The 23,778-nt window shown below is 59.3% G+C and overlaps 1 protein-coding gene across 1 annotated transcript; it reads right to left on the reverse strand.

Moving 5' to 3' along the window:
- Positions 1-8,350: 8,350 nt before the first annotated feature.
- On the reverse strand, positions 8,351-19,831 carry NINJ1 (ninjurin 1). Its single transcript, XM_079108960.1, has 4 exons — positions 19,672-19,831; positions 12,150-12,378; positions 10,916-11,079; positions 8,351-9,576 (listed from the first exon to the last, which is right to left on the reverse strand). Exons 1-3 carry the CDS (start codon positions 19,744-19,746, stop codon positions 10,925-10,927), a joined length of 459 nt encoding a protein of 152 aa, XP_078965086.1. The 5' UTR covers positions 19,747-19,831; the 3' UTR covers positions 8,351-9,576; positions 10,916-10,924.
- Between the last annotated feature and the right edge of the window lie 3,947 nt (positions 19,832-23,778).

The following is a 23,778-nucleotide window of genomic DNA, read 5'->3' on the forward strand; positions in this document are numbered from 1 at the left end:
CTCCGTCTCTCTCTTGCTCCCTTTCTCGGAGGATTCTTTACATGATTCTGACTGGCTGCTCCTGTGTGGGCTGGGTCGGGGGGTGTTCCCAGCAGCCGAGGTCCAGCCCTCAGCCTAGACCCAGGCAGGTGCCCCCACCTAGGCTCCCTGTGCCAGCTGTCCTCTCGGATGCTAGGCCCCACAGTCCCCACTTCTGCTCCACCTCTGAGCCTTTCTGGCTCTTCCCTGCCTAGTGTCCTCGGTAGCCCCATATCTGGTCTCTGTCCAGTTCCAAAGGCCCAGGTGGGGGGGATGAACTTGAGTCACTGGCCTGGCAATTCTGCTGACTCAATCCCAGGCCTGGCCACCATGGGTTTGGGGTAGTAGTGGGCCCTGTAGGCCTGCAGGGGGTGCCTGCTGCTCCAAGCATCCACACTTGTTAAATCTGATCCCACCAACAAACCTACAAGGTAGGGACCATTATCCCCACTTTCCTGATGAGGACACTGAGGCCGAGAAGAAGGGTCTCTCAGGCAGTAAAAGGAGCAAGGACATTAGGCCAGATCTGAGCTCAAGCTAACCTTGTCCTTGTCCTTTCCTGTGATTGTCCAAGGAAACACCTGACTCCACCCTCCTGGCCAGGTCCCCTCCCTTGGCCTCTTGGACACTGTCTAGTCACCAGAGCATTAGCTCCTCCACATCCCAGGTCAACCACCGTGACCTGGGAACAGAGGTCCCAACAGAGCTGGAACCTCAAACCCACCCATTCACTGTTAAGGTGAAAGAGAATCCAGTGCTGTCAAGCAGGGGTTGGGAAGGTCCAGGGCCCAGGCTTCCACCCTGTCAGATACATCTGTGGTCACACCTATGGCATGAGACAGACATACCTGCAAAGGCCACCCTACCCATAGGAGAAGAGATCTAGACTTTGAGAACAAAGCAGTCTACAGAACCTTCTAGATCTTTTAGAGATGAAAAATGTCACTGCATCTGAGGTCTAACTGCATCTGGAACAGGGCCCTGCTCCCTTGACTGATATGACTGCCCATCTTATTTCCACCACCGGCCTCAACCTCAGGATCCATCCTGGAAATATCCCTTATGGACACCAGGAAGGTGAACATAAACCAGAGGGCCTGGCTCTCTGCCCTTGGCTTCCATCGGCAGACCCCGTCAGGGCCCTCTTGTCTTAGGCAGCGTAAGCCACGTTGACAGGTATCTCCTCTGAGGGACTCCCTGAGTCTGAGGCCAGGGGACACCCTCTGATCCTCAATTGCAACTTCACCAGTCACGAGTTCTCCATAGGGACCATCGCTGCCCTTTGTAGATGAGGAAACTGAGGCTCAGAGCCAGCATCACACAACAGCCAAGAGGCCAGCATGAGGGGACCCCTGTGCCCTCTGCCCACATCGCTGCCTCTCCACTGCATGCTCACACACACAGGTACACACAGGTGCACAGTACAGTTATGCATCTGCACATGTGTGCACACAGGTGCCCTCACATACTGCACACGTACACATTCATTAACGCATGTAGAACACATGCACACATACACACATGTGCACCAACACAGACGCATGTGAGGCTCTGGCTGCAGGGCCTGAGCCAGGGGCCCTGATGGGTGCATCCGATTGCCCTCCCTGCCAGCCCCTCCCCACCAGCCGTTTTTGGGGAAACAATAATATCTGTCAGCACACAGAATCATCATGAGTTTGCATTTTCCACAGGGGGTTTCCGGAGCACATGCACTGTGCCTTGAAAGGGGCCACAGCAGGCCTTGACTCTGGGTGACACGGCAAGCCTGCCGTGAGGTGAGATGGCCCAGAGCCAGGCTCCCAGGAGGGGGCACTCAGGACGCAGATTCACCAGGCACATGAGTGGCAAACAGTGACCTAGTTGGAGTTGGGGGAGGGCTTTCAGGTGCCACACAGCCAACTCCGTGCTCCGTGCTGGTGTCTGCTCCATCAGAGGGTTGCAGGCCCGGCAGAGGAAAGCCATGCCCTCAGGGCCTCCTGCCTGCCAGGGCACCAGGTGCCCAGTGAGGAGAGGTGGCTTTGGGGACAGCCCCCATGGCTGTCTCACTCCCCTACCTCAGCTGCAGGGCCAAGGCATGGATTTCCCAGTTTCTGAGCCTCCATTTGTCCATCTGAAACATGGGATCCCTGCTCTGGACAGGCCTTCCTGAACGCCACTTGTGGAGTAGGCTCGGTTACAGCACTGTGCCCACCCAGGGAGCTTTATCAATTCACTGCTCTGCTGGAAAGCACCCCCTCACCCCTGTGTAGAGATAACAAGCATTTAGTGAAGGGACAGAGACACCTGGGTGAAGGTGACACATACCTGGTAAAGGTGACAGACACTTGTGTCCAGGGTGTGCACAGGCTGGACTTGTCCCTGGAAGGTCGGGAGACAGGCAAGGCCACAGCCTATGGCCTGGGAAGGTCCTGGGCTGGCCCCGCCTGAGACCATGGAGGACACACCTCCTCAGGACTGAAATGGCCTGTGAGGTTCTGATTGCCTAGGCCCTGAGGGCCGGGTGCCATTCCCCAAGTGGGGACCAACAACACAAGTCTGTCCCCTGGACTCAAGTCCACCAACCGGCCCAGGATTGCCGATTTTCTCCTTCCATTTGAGACCCACAGAAGCCCTGCCCTGAGGCCCACAGTCTGCCAGCCCCTGGGCACAGGCGGTCCTCGGATGCCCACCCAGCCTCCAGCTGCTGACCCAGGAAGCCTCAGAGCCTGTGACTGTGGCATTCAAAACCCCTCATTGCAGGTAAGCCCTCCTCTCTCATCTGCCACCTGCCACCTGGCTGGTCCTCCACAGCGAGGCTGGAGCCCATGGGCGAGAGAACAGTGGGCCTCCCCACCTAGACCTCAGTGCCCCATCAGGCCCGGGAACCTGGAAGGCTGGTGTCCATGACCCAGAATGAGTTGAGTTCACAGAGTGAAAGGCACCTCAGCCACGTGCTCCCTGATGTCACCCTCAGGCATCTGGGCACCCACCATCTGTCCCATCTCCTCACTGTAACCACTGGACAGCCCTTGTCACGTGCCACCATGCCACTGCTGTAGGGGTTCTTGTAAGGAATATGCCACTCCCCTGCTTGGGATTCCTTCTCATCCACCCACAGACTCAGCCTTCAGGTTCGGAATAGAAAGTCGACTACTCCAGGAAACTCTTGACACACAAATAAGAACAGTGGCCACTCCAGGGACACTATTCCCAGAACAGTGCGGGGACTGGTGGGGACAGCAGGACTGGTGGGGAGCTCCCAGTATCAGAAGTTTGGCATAAGGGAGGGGAGGCGCCAGTGTGGAGTAGAGGGACCCCTCGGCGGAGCTCGGGCCTACTGAGCCCAGGCCAGCGAGGACGTGGGCACATGAGGCCAGAGCTGGAACTGCATCTGCATCTTGCACAACACGGGGCCGATGAACGCACGTGTGTGGGGGTGCAGGGCTGGATTTGGGGGTGCGCCGAGACTGCTTTTCTGTAGTGTCACCCTCCAGGTGGGGTCTTCTCCCCCACTGCAGACGGCTCAGGGGGGCCCTGCCAATGTCCCCAGGCCAGCCAGACACAGGTCATGGCTCACTTGGGTCTTGGAGGGGGTCATCCTGCCGTGGTCCTCATGGTTCCCAGGACCTGAGGGGTGCTCAGGAGTTGGAAAGCGGGAGGGATGCTGTTCTGTCACTGGGGTCACCTCACTGCTGGGCCCCGTCATCGGTCAGAAGCTCCATCCACCCACCTGTAAGGTGGGTGGGAGAACAAGGACCTCTTTCGAGGCACAGAAAAACTGGTACATGTCACCCCTTCCAACAGCTGGGGCCTGGACTGGGGAGGCTCTGGTCAAAAGACCATGGGATCCCCAAATTTTAATCCGACCCTGAGGCAGGACCCATCTTGCAGTGGAGCCTGAGGGGAAGGGCCGTATCTCAGGGGTCCTCACATCCCACTTTCCAGAAGACCGGGTCGCCATCACAGATATCGTAAGGAGAGTCTAAAACTAGCCTGGCAGCCTCCATTGGTTGGTGGAAGGAGGAGGTGCTGGGCTGAGGGGAACAGAAAGCAACTGCTGGAGCCACTTACTCAAGCCACACCCAGATCAACAACCACCACAATTAGTGTTTCCCTGACAATGAATGTGTGTGTGTGTGTGTGTGTGTGTGTGTGTGTGTGTTTCTTTCTTTTTTTGTACTGGGGATTGAACCCAGGGGCACTCAACCATTGAGCCACATCCTCAGCCCTTTTTTATATTTTATTTAGAGACAGGGTCTCAGTGCGGACCTCACTAAGTTGCTGAGGCTGGCTTTGAACTTGTGATCCTCCTGCCTCAGCCTCGCAAGTTGCATGGCCCCTGGCCCAAAATGAGTGTTGAGAGCTAGAGAAGAGTGGTTCTCTGAAAGCGCTGCGCTCTCTGATTTCCAACAGCAAAGCAGTGAGGGATCATACCCCTTCGAGACCCCCATTAAACTTAGGTGGGAGAGAAGAGTCCTGGGAAATGAAGAGGAGGCCTGGGCAGAGGGGACGTGGGAAGGAGGAAGACCCTGGGTTTAGCAGGAAAGGGCCACCTTCACACACCCAGATCAGGCCCTCCTCCTAGCCTGCCCCATTCCCTGGTCCTGGCCTTGCCATCCATGTCAAATGGCCCAGGTCCTCAAAGGGTAATCAGTGGGGAGAGCAGAGCCACAGGGGACAGCATATATCTCCAGAAGACACAGCCAATGTTTACAGCCAGGCAAGAAACACAGTCCATGGGAACCTGAGCAATGATCGGACAGCACGCCACTCTTGTACGGGAGGAAGGGGCTGAGCTGCGGCTTTGGGCTCACTGGGGATACTGGGGATGTGCTTGGAATAACCTATTGAGCCTGACATCTGTTTATCCATTCATCCATACATCATATCTATCAATCATCTATCATCCATCTATCGGTCGATCTGTCCATCTATCAGCTATCATTCTATTCATCTTTCCACCATAGGTATCTGTTAGTCAGCTCTCCATTACTATATTGAAATACATGAGATAATCAACTTACAAAGAGAAAAGGTTTATTTTAGCTCATAGTTTTGGAGGTTTCCCTCTATGATCAGCCTCTGGTGAGGTGTACAACATGGCAGGAATGCACAGTGGAGCAAAACCACTCACCTCAAGCCGGACGTGGTCCCAGCAACTCAGGAAGCTGAGGCAGGAGGATTGCAAGTACCAGCCTCAGTAACTTAGCAAGGCCCTAAGCAACTTAGTGAGACCCTGTCTCAAAATAAAAAATAAAAAGGGCTGGGGATGTGGCTCAGTGGTTAAGTACTGCTGGGTTAAAAAACAAAACAAAACAAAACAAAAAAACCACTTCAGGAGCCAGGGAGGCAAAAAGAGGACAAGGCAGGGACTGGGGTCTCATGTTCTCCTTCAAAGCTGTGCCCTCATGACTTAAAGACCCCCCACTAGGCCCCACTTCTTAAAGGCACCACTACCTCCCCATAGTGCCACTTTGGGGACCAGCCTTTAGCACACAGACCTTTGGGGGATACTTACCCAAACCAGGTTACCTGCCGCCCATCCGGCCACTCACCCACCCATCTGACCTACCTGTCCAACTGTCGGGTCACCTCTCTATTACAGGAAAAAGGCAGGATAGCCAGCCTACCTCCCTGGCGCTTTGCAGCCACTCCCCGTTCTAGGTGACTCTCACTGCCACGCCCCCCTCGCTCTTCCTGCAAAGCTAGGCTCAGCTGGCCTCGGGGCTCACTCCCAGGCTGACCCTCTGCCTAGAACACTGTTCCCCGTCCAGCACTGCCTGCCCCACTCCTTCCAGGTCCCTCTGTGGGGTCTCTCTGACTCAGTGGCTCTGTCTCCTTGCTTCTCACACTCGCCGTTCACTCTCGTGATACCCATCCCTGCCATTGCACTGTCCCTGGGAGAGCACAGCTGGGTTCCTGAGGCAGGGCAGGCCGCACAGATGAGTCTGGGGAGTTTCAGGACATGTGAGGGACCTGGGTTCCTGCAAGGGTAGACACACCCACCTGGGAGCTTGCTCTGAGTCTTGGGCCTCAGTGTTTTGTCTGGCCCTCGGCCACTGACCTAGGGCCTGGACACCTGGAGGAGGTTCTACCCCAGACACTTACTGTGCTGGGACACGGGCTGCAGGCGGGCAGTGTGGTGGGAGAACCAGCCTGACCAGGGATCTGTCAGTAGAGGCACAGGCATGAACTGGGGGTGCCCAACTCCCCAGCGGAGACTTTTGGCTCTCAGGAGACCCAGGAGGCAAGACCCCTGTTCTCCAGGTACCAGCCCTGAGCTTGGGCCAGGCTCAGACCCCAGCTCAAGGGGTTCTCTACCCACCTTACTGACCTCTGATGACGTGGACAGTGACTCTAGTCCAGGGTACCAGAGATAGCATCAACCCAAACGGGGGTCAGGATGGTGAGCAGGGAGGGTTGCTGAGGACAGAGGTCAGGAAAGCCTCCGAGAGGCCCCTGCGATGGCCTGGGGGAGTGATCCTGAAGGTACCAACACACACCGGGGGTGAGACCAGACTGCTTGGGAGTGAGGGGACAGCTGGCATGGACGACTGAGTGGGGGGTGCCACCTGGGGACAGAGATGTGGGGGCCAGGAGGCACACCGCGGGATGGCATGGGGGTGATGGGGCATGCCAGGGATGGGCTGTGGATGTCCCCACCTCCCCTAGGCATGGCATGGAGGTGCCTGTTAGAGACCAACCTGGGCCACTAGGCCCCAGACCTGCAAGCAGAGAGCCATACCCTGTCTGCCAGGCCCCTGCCCCAGGGAGGAGTCCGACGTGGTGGATGGCCCGGCCTCAGGGCAGCCATGTCCGCACCCCATCCAGCCCTGTTTTGGTGAATTTCCTCTCCTGGCAAAGGAGGAACTAAGCCATGTGTTGGCCAACATCCGGCTGCTGAAGAGGAGACCAGGCGTGCAGGTGGCTGTGTGCCAGCCCACACCAGGGCCCCAACAGAGACTCAGCACCTGAGCCAGGCTGGCCAGGTGTGGGGGGCCCTTCACACTGCTGGTCGCCCCACGGCACACAGACAGTGCCACCCTCTCCGTGGGAAGCACACTCAGGCCCAGGGTGCGCTGTCACATCTGGCTTTTTCATCTGAGAACAGACTCCACACAACCGCTACCTTTAAAAACTCTTTATGGGACAAACATTAACAAAAGCAGAGAGAGCCGTGCCTGAGCCCCCAGGGTCTAGACGTTGGCACAGTTCCATCTGGTTCCAGCCACTTCCCCTACTTTGTGTCCTCAGGAGAATCTGAAAGCCAAGCCCAGGACTCAGACCATTTCACCCCGAGCCCTTTCACTCATGATCAAGGGAGCCTGATTGGGCGATCACACCCGGGACCACGGGGGGCTTACGTGACCAGCTTAAGGCACCAGGTGCTGGAGTCAGTCCAGGTTTGCCGTGAAGATGGGCAAGGAGAGGAGGGTAGGGCGTGGGGAGGATGGGGAGTGGGGAGGATGGGGCGTGGGGAAGACGGAGAGTGGGGAAGACAGGGCATGGGGAGGGTGAGGAGTGGGGAGGATGGGCGTGGGGAGGACGGGGCATGGGGAAGATGGGGCATGGGGAGGATGGGGCATGGGGAAGACGGAGAGTGGGGAGGGTGGGGCGTGGGGTGTTGGGAGAGGCCCAGGTCCGCCCTATGTCCTGGAAAGCCTGCCTGGAGAAGCAGCTGCTGGTGGGACCTGCAGGCGTCTCGTCTGGAGGGGATCGCGTGGGGCATCCCATAGCAGGGCAGAGGTGATGCCAGAGGGAAAGATGGGGAGCTGAGGGGCTGGGGGATGTACTGGGGTGCTGGTGGTACTGGGTGAAGGGCTGGGGGCCAGGAAAAAGAGAATGAGGACCTGGGAGTCAGTCTCTGCTGGGTTAGGGGTTCTGCCAGCAGCAGGTCCAGTGCAAGACAGGCTCCTCGTTGGTCTCCTGCCTAGGAGGATGTCCCTGCTGACCAGGGTAGTGCTGGACCCCACTGTGGGGAAGTACAGACAGCCTGTTACAGCAAGAAGTCCGGGCTGGCCCAGCACGGCCATGCATTAAACAGAGGGAGTGCTAGCATGTCACCAGGGGCCCTGCCAGGCTACAGACGACAGTGAGGGATAGTGTGGCTGTGCCCCAGGCTCATCCCACATGCTGCCCTCCCCAGCTCCCTGGGGGGGATGGCCATCATCCAGCACCCAAGTCCCAAAGTTAACAAGCACTTTGGGGCAGCCCTGGCGCAAGCCACCCTCCAGCCCCCGGACCCCAGGCCAGTCATCTTGGAAAGGCCTCACCTGAGCGGCCTGAGGGGCATTCCAGGGCCGGGTGGAAGGAGAGCGCCTGCTCTGAACTTAGACGGGGGTGGCACAGGTCATGCAGGGTCCCGGGCAAGGCTTTATTTTATGTTGCTACAAATGACACAACAGGGTCCCTGGGCACGGGGACAAGGTAGTGAGCACTTGTCGCACATATCAGAGCAGATGGGACGGCTCTAGTAGGGCCAGCAGAGGCCCCATTTCTACCACTTTGCACAGAAGCACTCGGCAGTCCAAGTACACCAAGCGGCTGGGCCCCCAGAGCCTGTGGCACTCAGGCCTCACACCCTGGATGCATAGTAGGTGACCCAGTATGGGTATGTCTGGGCATCGTATTCCTCTGTGGCTATGGAGGCCAGTGGTGCAGGTTTTGGGGCGGCTAAGGACACACTTGGCAAGATGTTCACAAGTGTCTAAGGGAATTCTTTATTCTTGCAACTTTTCTGTGATTTTGCATATGCATAAAGAAATAAAAGCAGCAAGGCCTTTGAGCCTCAAACCCTGGCCTCTCTGCCTCTAAATCTCACCCTGAGTCAAGTTGGGAGCCAAAGAGCTCCCGAACCCAGCGTTCTGGGGAAGGCAGCCCTGGCTGAAACTGCTCCCAGGCCCTGCAAGGAGGGGCCGAGGCAGGGTCCCGGCCCACGAGGGGAGGATGGTGCACGGAGCCCGGCAGGGATAAGCATGAACGTCATTGGTCACTCCTGATTAGAAAGTGGGGTCTGGACCCCTGAGGAGGGGCTGGGGCTCTGCAGGGCCACTGCTGGTGGAGGGCACAGGCAGCGCTGATGGCCCACATGGGCCCGGCTGCCTTTTGATGGCTGCTAAGCCCAGGCACGGAGATCAGAGCGGGTGGCCGCACTAAGGCCAACAGGTGGTGCTGGCTGTCCAGGGTCCCCAGTTAGGAAATGGCAGAGGCAGCCATTGCCAGAGCCACCTGGGCAGGCCCCATGGGAAATGGGTCTGCTGGTGCATCGGCAAAGGGAGGGAATCTCCTGTCCTTCTTGAAAGTCCTGAGTTAGAGGCCAGTGCTGGCCCCTCGCCCAGCCGCTCCAGGGACCTGCTGCACGTCTCTGGGGCTGTGCCGCCTTGACCTCCTGGGCCTTGCATCCAGTCCCACGTGGCAGTCACAGTCAGAACGGAGGCTCATCCCAGGACGTGGTCCAGCGAGACCAGCCTGGGCGCTGGCAGGTCTGGGGAGTGCTGCACGTAGACCGGTGGATGTCTCAGGGCACGGTGGCTCCTGGGGTCTGGCAGCCAGGCTGGGGGACAGGTGCCATTCAGGGTTCTAGACAGAGGAGAGGAGGTGTGAGTTTTGCACTCAGCGGTGGCCCCGGCTGGAGTGGGTGCTAAGCACACGTTGGTGACCGGCCGCAGGCACCTCAGGGCCATAGAGAAGGGCTCCTCTGACCGGCTGAGTCGTCAAGATCCCCAGACCCTTGGTTCTTCCTCTGAAGTACGGCATCCTGGGTCCTGTCAGGATGTAAAAGTCTGGCCCACCGAGGTCAGGCAGCAGTGACCACAGCCACCCACCAAGTCCAAGACTCTGGGCCCATTAGGAAGCCCCAAGGATACCATGGAGGGCAGGGGCCAGGAGGAGTGGGCCCTGTGCCCATAAGCCTCAGAACCCAGCAGATGACCCATTCTCAGGGAGGGTCAAGGACTGCATTCAGGCCACAGAGCAGATGGTTAATAAGTGGCCTGGTCATGCCATGTGTGAAGGGTCAGGATGGCACCAGGGGCTCTGTGGAAGGACAGCTTACAACAAACCAGGCAGCAAAGCAGACGCTACCTGCTTCATAGCCCAGCAGGAGAGCAGCCTTAGGCTCATAGCCAGAGAACTGGGGCCAGTGTGTCCCCACAGGGGATGTGGCTATCTCTGGCCCTCAGCCATGAGGACTGCGGTGTCCACAGTTCCTGACCAAAGTCACATGACCGTGGTGTGTACGGTCCTGGCTCGGCCTGAGTCACCCAGGCTTCCCCACTTGTCCTGCCTCCGTGTGCCTGGGCAGCACTCGCCCTCTCCGGGGAGGTGCTGGCTTCAGCCTGCCCTGCACGTGGCCAGGGTCTGCCCCAAGCAGGGTGTGACACAGACCCTCCAAGGCCCAGCAAGGGCAGGTGAGGTGTCACGGGGCTCCATGCGAGAAGGCCCTGAATGCCACCTCTGTGAGGCAGCAGGGTGGGCAGGAGACCACTTTCTCAGGTGAAGGCTCACATGAGGCACCACCTGCTGGGTGTGGCTAACGTGGTGGGGCCAGAGCCCCTGATTCTCAAATCTCATTTTTTGCATGCGCTCTCTGGGTGTTTAAAGGGTGGCTCCAGGTGCCAGGTGTGAAGCTCAGTGGTGGGGCACTTGCCCACCACGCACGAGGCCCTGGGTTCTTCCCCAGCACCACCAGACCAAACCAAACCAACTCAAAGGGTAGCTCCAAAACATATCTAAGCACTGTGACCACTGGACCCCAAGCAGCCAGTAGGGGGGAGGGGCAGGCCTGGCTCAAGGCAGTGACTAGGTAGAAACCATGTGGGGGTAGAAAAGGGTGACAAGGACAGCCAGCCGGAGGCTCCCCTGAGCGACTTCCATGGCGGTTCACAGCTGGGGGTCCCATGCTTCCCTCCTGGCTCACCTGGCTGCCCTACTGCCGGGGTGCCACGTCCATCACAGGTTTCTGGACCCCAAAGGCCGTGATGAAGATGTTGACCACCACGATGATGAACACCAGGCCCGTGGCCAGGTTGTTGAGGAAGTCCAGCTTGGCGTGCTTGGCCGGGTTGTTCAGGTCGTACTTGACTGTGGGTGAGAGGGAGAAGATGGTGTCCAGGGCAGCCCAGACCCAGGCCTGGGAGGAGAACCCACTGGGGACTCCACTGTGTGGACATCACAGGGTCTTCAACCAGACACAGGAACGTGTTGTCCCCAGAGAAAAATAACCTGCTTTGCTAAAACCCTGAGTGTATCCCCTGGTTTGGGGGCCCTCTTCTCTAGCCCCCCCATTCTCCATGAGGAACTGAAGCCCAGGCAAGCCAAGCACCTCACGTCACGCTGTTCCTGGTCATCAAGCCAGACCGGGTTTGGTTTCTAAAGCAAAAGTGCTGCGTCCTCCTGCACCTTTCTCTCTGGACTCTCCCTCCCACCCAAGGTTCTATCACACCCATGTCCAGGTGGAAACAGGCCCCAGGAGGGCCACACTTTCCTGGAAGCAAAGCAAAGCTCCTGACAAGGATTTCACCTCTGGACAAGGACCAAGGGTGCCTGGGCCTGGGCTGCCAACAGGCAACACTTCACGGGGCTCCACAGGGCCCAGCCCACCTTCCTGCCTGCCTCTGGTCCATCTGTCTGCCTGCCAGAGAAAGCTGGGCTGATGTCAAGGGGATGTTATTTAGTGACTCGGTTTGGGGATGACTGGAACACCAGAGGGTACAACCTACAATTGGGTTTTTGTTCAAAATCAACAGGGATGGCTGGACATTCTGTCTGTGGAGATAGTGGTCAGGGTCCTGGGTTCCTCCTCACCTCCTGGGCGAGGGTCCTTCCTCACCTCTGGGCCCATGGACCCTTCTTGCCTCCTGTGTAACTTGGTTACTCTTTTGTCACTGGACCATGTCACCAAGGCAGGCCTGGCTGATGCCAGGGCTACAAGAACTGGCTGGCACAGGCTGCTGGTGGAGGGAGCTGGCAGGACCTGGGGAAGCAGGCACACTGACACCCACAGGCCCAGACCTGAGCCCCGACCCTTACTCTGCCTTGCACAGGTGCTGGACAGTGTGCCCTGCTGTCCAGGGGCTGGGGAGGGCAGCTCCATGAGAGCCGGGTGTGCAGGGTGGGGTGCCCACACTGGGAGCTGATAGCCAGGCTCCTACCCAGGAAGATGAGCAGCACGCCCACGCCGATCTGCAGAGCCAGGGAGATGGAGATGAGGACCACCAGAGGCACGAAGAAGGCGAAGCTGGGGCCCTGCTCCACCACAGCCTTCAGCTGGGACGCGTTGGCCATCAGCAGTGCGATGTCCAGCATGCTCTCGGCTGCGCTCTTCTTGTTGGCGTAATGGTTCATGTTGATGGGCTGGTTCCTCCAGCCCCAGCGGGGCGGCTGTGGGGAGGAGACCGTCAGTGGGGCAGGGGAAGAAGGGGGCTTTAGAGAGGGACCCAGGGGGGTTGCTAATCAGCAGGAGGGGACAGTGGGGAGGGTGATGGTCAGCAGGGAGGGGGTGGGCCGAGCCCCCCAGGGTTGAGGGCTTCTGCTGCCCTGGCCATAGCAGGTGCGTTACTCTAAGTGTGCCCTGCCTTTATAAAGGGGAGGCCAGGGATAAAGCCCCGGAGGGAAGGAAAAGCAACCTCAGCACATGCACCCTGGGGTTCCGGTTGTCACCTGCCTAATGCAGGGGTGCTCCTCCCTGCCTGCTGTGCCCAGGGCTCTCCCCCACCCCTCAGGGCCTGGGCTCCTGCCCGGTGCCAGGAAGGGAAATGGTGTGTGGGTGGACAAATCCCTGTACACTGCACAGGCTGGAAACAAGCCTTCCTGGGCTGGGCCCTAAGGCTGGTCCTGCCCTGGCCCCCGCCCACACCCTCCACACACCCTGCAGAATGGTTTGGCCACGCTGCCCAGCTGCAAGCTGCTCAATGACACGGGGCAGCAAGAGTCTGCCAGTACACAGCAGGCACTCAACAGATGCCTTGGCATGTTGCATCAGCCAAACCTAGCACTCTCCTTAATTTTCACAGGAAGAACACAGGGATACACGTTCTGATCTCCTCTCTATAGCGTGTGCCACCTGGTGACGTCACTTGCCTATCTCAGGGCAGGTCCCGGCCTCCACTCAGCCCTGGATGCCATTTCCCCAGCTTCCTCCAACCTCCCCAACCCAGTCAGGCCTGAGGGGCCTGCAGCTCCCTCCACCTCGAGCACCCTTCCCTGTTACCACAGACCCTCATGTTCTGAGGTCATGCCTAGAGACCCCTGCCTCCAGGAAGCCTCTTGTGACTTCCCCTAGCAGGACAGAGCCCTCTCCTGCCAGGGAGGTCACCTCTTGAGCCAGCCCATTTTATTCCAAGGCCCCTGCAGGTGTCTGACTTCTTTCAGTGAAGCCAGTCAGCACCCCTCAAATTGCCTTGGTTGGATCCCTTCCTAGTCACCACAAAAATCTCACCACCCCTCAGTCTGGTCCTTTGTCCAGGGCTGCCTGGTCCTGCTCTATAGCCCCCAGGGACTAGACACTGGAGAGGAGGCAGTGGGCCATGGCCGAGTGCTGGTGGTGGCCTCCTGGAGCTTCTCCAGGAGGGAGATCCCATTTCCAAACTCATGAAAGATGCAGGGGTAGGAGGTCTGTGCTGCAGGTGCCAGGAGGGTGGACACAGGCATCACACGGCCACTTTCTACAGGCAGGCAAGCTCCGAGGCAGCAGACCAGCAGAGGGCAGTTTTGTTTTGGTGGTATGCATTTTTAGGTTTAAATGTGTCTAAGAGGCGGGCAGGTGCGTGGGAGATGCAGCTGGGCTCTGCTGCCTGCACCTGGGCTGGAACATTCCAACCACTTGTCTTTGGCATCAGCTGGGTCAATTCTAGACTGAAGTGCGCACAAGGAAAGCTGCCAGCACCAGCCCCCGGTCCCAGTGTGGCACTGGGGTCACTGCAGGTGCCCATGAGGCCCCTCTGGGGTGGCTGCACTCCTTGGACACCTCCCAGACTGCATGGGTCTGGGTGTGGACAGCCTGTGCTTATTGGCCCTGCCTGGCACTGAGGTCACCTCCAGCTTTGCCTCCACCAGGCCATCCAGCTGGCCACACCCTGCCACATACATGCTCCTCTGGGTGCGGGGCATCCCGAGGTTGCTGCCTTACAGTAGGCATGTGCTTCGCGTTTCTTAAACCCAAAGTCCCAAAGTGCCTTCCCTCCGGGCTGCCCCGGTGCTTATCCACGTCCCATCCCAGGATCTGTCCTTAAGGGAAAAGGTCACATACAGATCTCCCACTGTTTGGGGAAGGGGTTCTATAGATGAACATAGATACACATGCACATAAACATACACCCCACAAATACACACGATATACACACATGAACCTACACAATATACATGTGCGCAACCATGCATACACACATGGAATGCACACACAAACACATACACATCAGCACACCATGCATAACACAAAAACCCAAAATAGTCATTCTAGACATACGCATACAATATACATTCATACAATAGGGCACACATGCTTATACACACATGCACACACGTGTGCACACACTGACTCATACACAACTTGGATGCACATATAAAAGGTGCACTTCATGTAACACAACATGCATAAACACACGCACACATGTGCCCAGTATACACACAAACAGGCTCATAGAAGCACACATGCATGCACATACACATATGCACACAACACACATGCGCACAAACATGCACAAACGGCACACACACACACAAACGTGTACGTGCACCGAGCTGAGCATGGCAGTCTCTGGGTAGGGGGAAGAGTGCCTTTCTCAGGGAGCTCCTCTGAACTGCTATTTCATGGCCACACCGTCATGAATGAGCACTGTCAGCAGCAGATCGCAGGTCCTCCTCCTGACCTCAGCCCTCAGCACCTCCATCATGGGAGCCTGCGGCCCTGCTGTTCTGTCCTCATACCCACTTCAGGGGGTAAACTGAGGCTCGGGTGGGAGGCTCCTTATTCAAAGCTACACAGCAAGAGAGGACTGGCTGGAATTTGAACCCAGCCCAGGGTTCAGAGCCCTAGACGATGACAGCACTGTCTCCTTGGTCCTTGTCAAGATGGGCCAGGGTACGGGGCTGCTCTGTGGGGCAGAGCTCTTGGGACCCCTGCCCCAGGTTCAGGACAGTGAGTCCCACTCTGAGCTTGGCTGTCGCGTGTGCCACGGGGCTGTGAAGCAAACACCACACGTGGCTCAGAGCCCTGGGGCCAGCAGAGGTCCCAACCCACTGTCCCTCCTGGGGAAGGGTACTTCTGGCCCACCTGGCCATCTGCTTCCTGTTCACTCTCTGAGATGACAAGAAGCACAGGCTGGGCCATGGGTCGAGGCTGGGGAGGTCCCTGGACTGGCTCAAGCCCTGGCTCCCCACAGACTGGCTCTGAGGCCCTCTGCTGCCTCAGTTTCCCCACCTGCTGACCTGGGGCCACACCCTGGGAAGCCTGCTTACCTACTGAATGGAAGGGGACATTACTGTCCATTCCTAGGGACCAGGAGATTGAGGCTCAGAGAGGAGATGAGAAGTCGAGCCCAGGCTGAGTGCCCTGAGCCTAGGGCTGTGCTGGACACACACCATGGGTGTCCACCCTGGGCGGAGGAACCACCAAGGCTATGTGGGCTGATGGGGGCTTCATGTGGTTGGGGAAGGGGACTGCACAGAGGCCTCCTGGGGGGTGCCTGGCCTTGGGCCCAGGAGGCGACCGCCCCAAGATGGGCAGGCAGATAGGGCTATCGAGCACAGGTCAGGGAGTCCCACAAGCCTGGCCGCTGCCAGAAGCATGCCAGAAACTCCTTCTGGGGCCTGTGCCCATGACCTGGGCAGTTCAGGGGACAAATAGCCTGGTTAATGTGTCCCTAGAGCCCACAGGAGTTCCTGAAACCACAGCAGACCTGGAAGCTGGGGTGAAGCCAGACCGTTTTCCTCTAAGCGCTGGGGAAAACCCTGCGGAAGGCCAGCCCCATGCAGGGGGCTACCTTCTGTGGTCATGTGGTCCCAGGCACCTGACTGTCCACAGCTCCAGCGGGAGGGGAGCTGGGCCAGAGGGCATTTGGATCAGGCCTGCTGCACCCACAGCTTGGCCTGGCCATAGCACAGTGGGGGCTATGGGGCTCCCAGGGCTTGATTTGGGGGACTGTGGCCCCAGCTGGGCCCACAGACCAGCTGCTGCCACAGAGAGCTGGCCCAGAGCCGGGTTGGGGCTGCCACCCCACCTCCTCTCTCATCCCCATCCCAATGACCAGCAGGATGACAGCTGCATGCCTCAGTTTTCTCATCTGCAAAACAGAAAGATAGGCATATAGAAAGGACAGAAATGGCAGCCTCCAATGTCTGTCAGGGTGCCCTGCAGCGGGTGACGGGGCAAGGAGTTCCTCCAGCCGACACATGGCTGTCCCCACTGTGATAGGCTCTGCCTCCTCCCTAAAAGCTCTACCAGCACATAATTAACTGCACACAAACGAAAACAGCAACAAAGAAGAGAAGGGACAGTTGGGCATGGGTCCTTCTGGGCTGAGCAAACCCAAGGGGCCAGCAGGTCAAGTTGCTGCCCTGGGTCACCAGAAGTCCAAGTCTAGCTAGACTCCAGCCTGGCCTGCTCAAGGGCCTGCCTCTTGGGCTCAGCCAGGCACCAGTGGATATTGGGGAGACCTGAAAATCGGGCTCCCATAGCCACTGTGGACCTTCTGTGGGCCTTGGGCATCTCTCATCCATGCTGGGGTGGCACTGCTGGGTCTGTCCCCCCAACCCGGATTGGCATGAAGCCACCAGGGTTGGTTTCGGGGTCCAGTCCTCTGAGGCCTGTGCCTGTGCTATTCATGCTCAACCAGCCCAGGAAGCAGGGCCTGAGGGTCTCTGGGTTCCACGTCTGCATTCCCGGCAGGAAACCCTAGTGAGCCAGCAGGAAGTGCAGGAGGTGGGGTCCTCTTAGCAGCTGGGCTATGGTTTGGGCTGGGTAGCAGCACTTCCTCTGGGCTCAGAACTGACCAGGAGTGACCTTGAGGCCCACAGGGTCGCCTTTAGAATTCAGCTAAGGCCCTGCCAGTCTCAGGACCTGACAACCAAGCGGAAATGAGAGAAAGGAAACCTCTTGGGCCCACTGAGGCTGCGCAGGCCCCAGATGGAAAGTGTGAGCACAGGTCAGTGGCCTGGAGGCTAGAGACAGGGCATTACGAACCTTGCCCTGGAGACCATGAGTGGCAGGAGTGGGGTGGCACCAGAGGGCTGTGACCCAGCCGTGTCCGGGTTATCTCCCAGCCATCTTCCTTCTGCAATGTGCAGTGCAGAACTGCCCCCTGCATCATGCCCCTGCATCATGTGGAAATGCATCAGTCATTTCCACATTAAAACTGGAGTTTACTATTCCCCTGCTGCCAGCCAGGAGAGAGCTGACTTACAGAAGAAACCGCTCAGTCCCCAGACACTGATCCTCACGGAAGGGCCCCAGGGCTGCCAGGCATGTGGGAGGGGGCATGGTGGAGCTTCCCCACTGCCTGGCCCAAGAGGACCCGCAGGGGAGGCACAGCTCAGCTACCTGGGAAGCAAGCAACAGTGCTCCATTTTATAGAAGAGGAAACAGGCTCCCCTTGAGGACCCACCCTGGGGAAGGTGCTGCTCTTTCCAAGCCACACTGCCTGGGGTCACCACCAGGAAAGGGTCTCTGTGGCAGGTGGGAAGTTATAAAGCTGCCTATGCCGCTGCGTGCTGGGCCCTGCTCCAAGCACTTCCTGTAGACCAGCACACAGGACTCACCATGACGTCACTGGGAGGGAGCACTGCTATCTGCAGATAAGAAACTGAGGCAGAGTGTTAACGTGATGTGCCCAAGAAACGGCAAGGCAATGTGCCCAGGGCAGCGGGGGACAAGGCATTGAGCCGGCTGGGTGAGCAGAGCCTTGGAGGTTGACTGCTCCTCACAGAAGCCTCTCGCTGGGGACCTGAGGTCCCCACGACCCAGGATGGGCCTACCAGGCTTCTCTACAGCTCGCCACCTCCCACCCGGCCTGCATGTTTGTGGTGGTCCAGCCTCTGAGACTGCTTCTGCTGTGACCTCTGCCTAGGAACCCTCCATACAGTCGGAGGGTCAGACCTGTCTGCCTTCCTCCCCACCCTGGGCCAGCGTTGACATCATCGACTCCACAGGATGCCTGACCTCCCCACCACACAGTGTGGTAGCCCTCCAGCTCCTCTGGACTCCTACACCTTGGCCTTCACTTCCTCCTCGTCTGGGCTGCTCTCTGATTTCTGAAGGTAGACTGGAGATAGGGGTAGAAGATTGCTTCTCTCTGTTTGGTCCCCAGAGTCAAAATAATGACCCCTCGAGCCCAAGATCCACCCAGAACCCCTGGGAGGCAGAGCCCACCCTGATGCCTAAGGAGCTGAGCAGAGATGGTGCTGAGCAGAGGGTATAGTCTGGGCAAGGCCAAGGGTGGGAGGCGAGCAGAATCCCTTCCTTTACACCAGTTTCTAGGTCACCTGCCTCTTTGTTGACTTTATTTGCTTAAGACATGTCCTCAAAGGCCATCACGGATCATTTGTTCTCCCTTTTTAAGATCATGTATAGATCATTTACCCAAAAGGTAAATGGACACAGTCAAGGGTTTCGTCTGCCAACTGCTCCAAAGCGCTCACACACTGGGGCGGAGCCAGGGCCCAGTCCTGCACACCTAGGCAAGTCCCAAGACTCCTCTAAGTCCTGTTTCCTCATCTCTAACCCAGGGCAAACGTGTGCAGCTCCAGGATTGACCCCACTCCCAGCTGGTGCCCTTCCTCCCAAACATGGCCTGCCCCCAAGGAATACGCCTAAGACTGGTCACTCTGCCCCAATCGTGCCAAAAGCATGCCTGGAAAATCCAGCCAGACCATGGTTCTCCTCCCCCATCCCTGGGGGGTCGGAATATGCAAAAATATCCAAAGTCAACAAGTCACCAGAGGGCCAGGCCAGGATGGCTCCCTGGCCTGCTCAGCCCTGGCCTGCCAGGGACTGTCAGGTGGGGAGGAGGTTCAGGAAGAGGGTGTACCTCCAACACTGGGGGTAGGACGGCGGAGAATGCCTGGTTCCTGCTCACAGCCTTCCCTGGCCCTGCAGGGCGAGTTCTGGACAGGCCCCGCTAGGACCCGCCAGGGCCCGCCAGGGGACACCCTGAAGGCTTTCAGTGGGTGACTTGTTTCTCAGGGCAGGTGAGTGGAGCTGCGGTTCCCCTATGGGGCAGCATCCGACAAAGTGGTCACCCTGTGACGTAGCCGTCTGCTTACTGCTGGCCTGGAGCCCAGATGCTGTGACTCCTCTCCGCCCACCCCTGGGCACGCAGGAGGAGACGGGGCAACGAGGCTGAAGTTAGAAGGGTGGTGGGGGAGGCCGTCCCTGCTCCGGGAGCAGCGCCCAAGCTCCGCCGCCGCGCAGCAGAGCGGAGCCGCGGATGGCAGCACACCAGTCCTCCCGCGCCCCTGAGCCCCTGCGCCCCGGTTGGGGTGGCCTGAGCCCCCGGGACCACCGCGCGGGTCCCGGACAGATCAGGCAGGACGTCGCTGTGGCGCAGCGCCCCTCACCACCACGCAGAGTGGACGAGCTCACCAGGCGACGCTCACAGGTGCCCGCGGAACCGCGGGTGCGGGGCCCAGAGAGGGAGACTCGGGCCAAGGTCACACAGCAGCGGGAATGGGGGGTCTTACCGAGGCATTCGGAGAGCCGGGCGAACCTGGGCGCAGGTCGCCGTTGAGCTCGTGTTCCTCGGCGCCCGAGTCCATGGTGCGACCGCCCGGGCCGCCTAGCTCCGGGCCCGAGCCCGCCGGTGCCTCTGCCGCCGGATCCCGGGCTGTGTGCCGCCCCCGCCCCGCCTTGCCTCCCGGCCCACCCCGCCCCGCCGCGCCGCGGCCCCGCCCCCAGACTCCGCCTCCGCCGGGGCGGGGCCGGGCCGGAGTTCTCCGCGCGAGCGGGCCTGGTCTACGCCGAGTGGCCGACGCGGGGTCCCCCGGCGGGGTCAGCAAGGCGCCGCGTCCCGTGGTGGCCCCGGGGGCCCTCACGTGCCCGGCCGCAGCACCTCCCCGAGCCTGGGTGACGCCTCCGTATTAAGTGAGGTCAAGAACCAGCCCTTCCCTGGCCACTTTGCAAACTGCCCGGCGCCGCTGGAAGGCGAGCGGGCGTGGCAGCTGCGGCCCGGCCCGGGCCGGGGTTCTCCCGGGTGGAGCTCGCCCTCAGACCGCCGGCAGCTCCTGCACGGTGCCCGCCGCTGGCACAGCCACTGGGGGCACGCGGCTTCCTACTCGTGGTCATTCGCTTTCCTACGTGGGAAATGGGGGTGCTGAGGGGCCTCCAGCACAGACTGATGGCGGGGAGGGAGGCCGAGTGGGCGTCGGTGATGCGCCCGCTGTTCTGCCCCTGGGCGGCACCCAGTGCTGGGCCGACAGAGCTCCTCGGATCCCCAGCCCTTGGATCAATCGGAGCCACCTCTTCCGGGGGGCGGAGGGGAGAGGGAAACGTCATCTTCCAGGGCGACACCGGGCTTCAGGAGCCTGGGGAAGCGGGGGTGAAGGCCAGCTGCCTAGTCTCCCCTCTCCTGACCTCACTCCCAGACTCAGCTGCTTTTTGCACCCCTTCACAGGTTGCACCCCAGACGTGTGCCTTCTCTCCTGGGGTTTACTCACACCTCCCCTACAGCCTTCTGAAGTAGTGGGCAGACCCGTGTCCCTGTCCTTAGGCCAGGCAGGGTCCAGAACTACCACCTTACAGCCCTGTCCTCTCCAGTAGATGGTTAATCTCTGTGTGTCACTTCCTGCACTGGTTCTTAGCCTAAGGTTAGGGTTTGGTCAAGGCCATGTGAGAGCCTGGTCTCTTTTTTCCCCTCCCCAAAAGAGATGAAGAGGACAGAGGTTCAACGGTGGTGCCCAAGCTCACCTGGGTGCCAGATCCTGTGGGAGGCGCCAGAGGCTGGAAGGAGGCAGAGGGCCCCTACTCCTGGAGCTGAGGGACAGAGAGTGGACAAGAGCCACAGAGGCCAGCAGCGTGTGGGGCCTGGTGCCATTGGTTCTTGTGTTACTGAGGACCCTGGGGAGTGGCCATTCTCCTCCCTCACCGACCAGGGGAAGAAACCGAGGCATGGCAGGGGAGAGGTTCAGCCCAGGAACTCAGCCCAGGAACTCAGCCCAGAAGACACACTGTCCCCAGGAGTGCAGAAGCTTGTCTGTCCCGTTCCCACCTCACTGGACCCAAGCTCCACCCAGGCAGCCTTCTGGTGGGCCCTGGAACCCAGCACCTGCCTCTCCTGCGAGGCCCGAGCTCGCCCTCCCTGCTCCACGCCTTGCCTCTGCTGGGGGAGGGGGCGAGTTTTATAAGTGAAACCGAAGGCACAGAAAATGCAAGTCACCCTGGGGGATTTATTAGAAAAAGGGACTTTCCACTTTCCCGTGTCCAGGCCCTGCTCCTGACCCCTGGCATGTCTGTTGAGGGGAGGGGCAGTCTGGGGCCAGCAAAGTGGCTAGATTCCAACTTGACCCCCACTGGTTGTGTGGTGGGGGCTGGTTGCTTGGCCTCCGTTTCCCTGTGTGTTCATTCTTCAGCCCATCTGAGGCTTCTGGGGGTCAAGGGTGCATTGGAGCCACCCTGGGAGAATCAGGCAAGCTCACTCTGATCACAGCCCCCAAGTCCCATGGCCCACAGGCGGGACTCCCAAGCCTCCCATTGGGACAGGAGGCGGCAGGGTAAGGGTGTGGAGGGCGGGCAGGCAGGACAGTGCCCCTGCACCAGCGCACAGCCGAGGGTCCAGCACTTCTGCAGGAGGAGATGTTTGGGGCCTACTTTACAGCTGAGGAAACAGTGCTGCCTGGTTACTACTGTTCTCACATAACCCAGGTCACTATCCCTCACCCCACTGTCCAAGAAGAGCTGGAAACCCATATCTTCACATGTGGACACCGTCCACACACAAACTTCCCCCTGTGGTCACTGTAGGGGCCAAGCTCCACCCCGTGGGTGACCCTGGCCAAGGCAGGAGGTGGGTCCTGGAGGGAGGGAAGACCACAGAGAAAACAAGTCTTTTGCGGGGCCAAAGGTGGCAGGCGGGAAGGCCCCCAGGTGTTGGGCCACATCAGAGCCTGTTCTGTCCTCGGGGCCTTTTGGCTGCTCCAAGCTGTGAGATGTGTTATTTCCCATTTCCAAGAGAAGACTGGAAGATTGTGGCGGTGACAATTGAGAAATCAGACTCTGGGTTTGTAAACCGGCTCTGTGCCAGCCGCCTGGGCCTGGGGAAGGGCTTCTCCCCCAGCCTGTTTCCCCAGCTGCCCGGGCTGTCTGGGGGCTGCCCATTGTCTGCAGTGAGGGATTCCCCTGGTGTCTGCTGTGTCATCCCACTTGCCTGTGAAGTGCGTTTTCCCTGCTGTGCTCAGGGCTGTTTACCAGGCTGTCCTTTGCTGGACCCAACCCAGGACGAGTCTTAAAGGGACAGTGCCCTGTGTGTCCTGGCCACCTACCTGCTTCCAGGTCTCCTGGAGAAATGCTGAGCCAGTGAACTATCCAGAATATGCTCCAGATGCTGACCAGGATCCAAGGGTGCAAGCGCAAGTGGCTGGAGGGATGTAGAGCAGGAGGGCCCAGCAAGGGCCATGGCTGAGCCCTGTGGGCTCTAACAGAGACGCTGTGCATGTGCACAGACGGGCGGCTGTGCACACTGATCTTTGCATCTGGGCTTGCCATGCTGGGGAGGTCCTTGCAGGGCACAGGGTGTTTTTGTCAGCCCTGAAGGAAGAGAGCTAAAGCCAGGGCTCTTCTCCCTCACCTGCTATCCTGTCACCACCAGGAGAACGTGGTAGAAAGCTGCAGCTGCTAGGTGCCCGCAGCTCACACAGACCACATTTTCACAAGCAGGGAGCCTGGGGAGCAGTCGGTGCCCGTTCTGTATCTGAGTGGCCTGGAGGCAGGATGCCATCTCCATTTCAGGGAGCAAGAACAGGTTGGAGAGGCAGCGTGGCATGCCCCAGGCGACACAGCTGCAGGAGGCAGGGCGGCATGTTCACGCAGCTCCTGCCTCCTCCCGGGCTGCCCGCACATGCCTGCTACCAGGGCAGCTGTGGCGCTGCCAGTACTGGGCATGGCCCTTCCACTTCCACCCAGGGTAAGAGCCTGTGACCTGGTCTCACGGCAGGCGGGGGCTGCGTTTCCAGCAGGTATTTTCAGGAATCGCGACTCCTACAAGGTCCTGCACAGAGGCAGGTGGTGTGGGGCGCAAGCTCCTCATTCCCAGGACAGAGGGAGGAAGGCTGGGATGGTGAAGGGGAGCCATGCCGAAGACAGGAGGGCGGAGGGTCAGGGCGTCAGGAGATTGGCCAAGGCCTCCAGGCAGGGCCCCCGGGAGCAGGCCACGGTTGGGTCAAGGATGATAATGGGCTGGTGATGTGCAGGTGCGTGATGGTCTCACTCTGTTCTCCGGAGAGAAGTCACATGCCCAAGGCCACAGGGCAAGGCCCAGCTGCCCTAGACGTCCTCTGGACTCCAGGAACCCAGTGGGAGTGACTGAGTTATGGCCATCTGCCATCTGAAGTGTCGTGCAGCCGGTCACAGAGCTTACAGAGCCATCCACTCGCTCGGCGGGACGAGCTGGCCCTTTGTGCAGATGGACAGAGAGCAGCAGAAAGCCAGCCCCAGCCTCCTCTGTTGGGTCTGGTCCTTTGATCTAGCCCTGCCCACTTGGACAGCTGTCTCTCCCTCGGGGTTCCCCAAGGGCCAGAAGACTGATACCACTCTGCATGTATAGACATCTGTGCCCAGTGAAGCCCTGTCCCAGCTGC

The sequence above is a fragment of the Sciurus vulgaris genome (genome assembly GCF_902686455.1).
Source record: "Sciurus vulgaris genome assembly, chromosome: 13".
Taxonomy (NCBI): domain Eukaryota; kingdom Metazoa; phylum Chordata; class Mammalia; order Rodentia; family Sciuridae; genus Sciurus; species Sciurus vulgaris.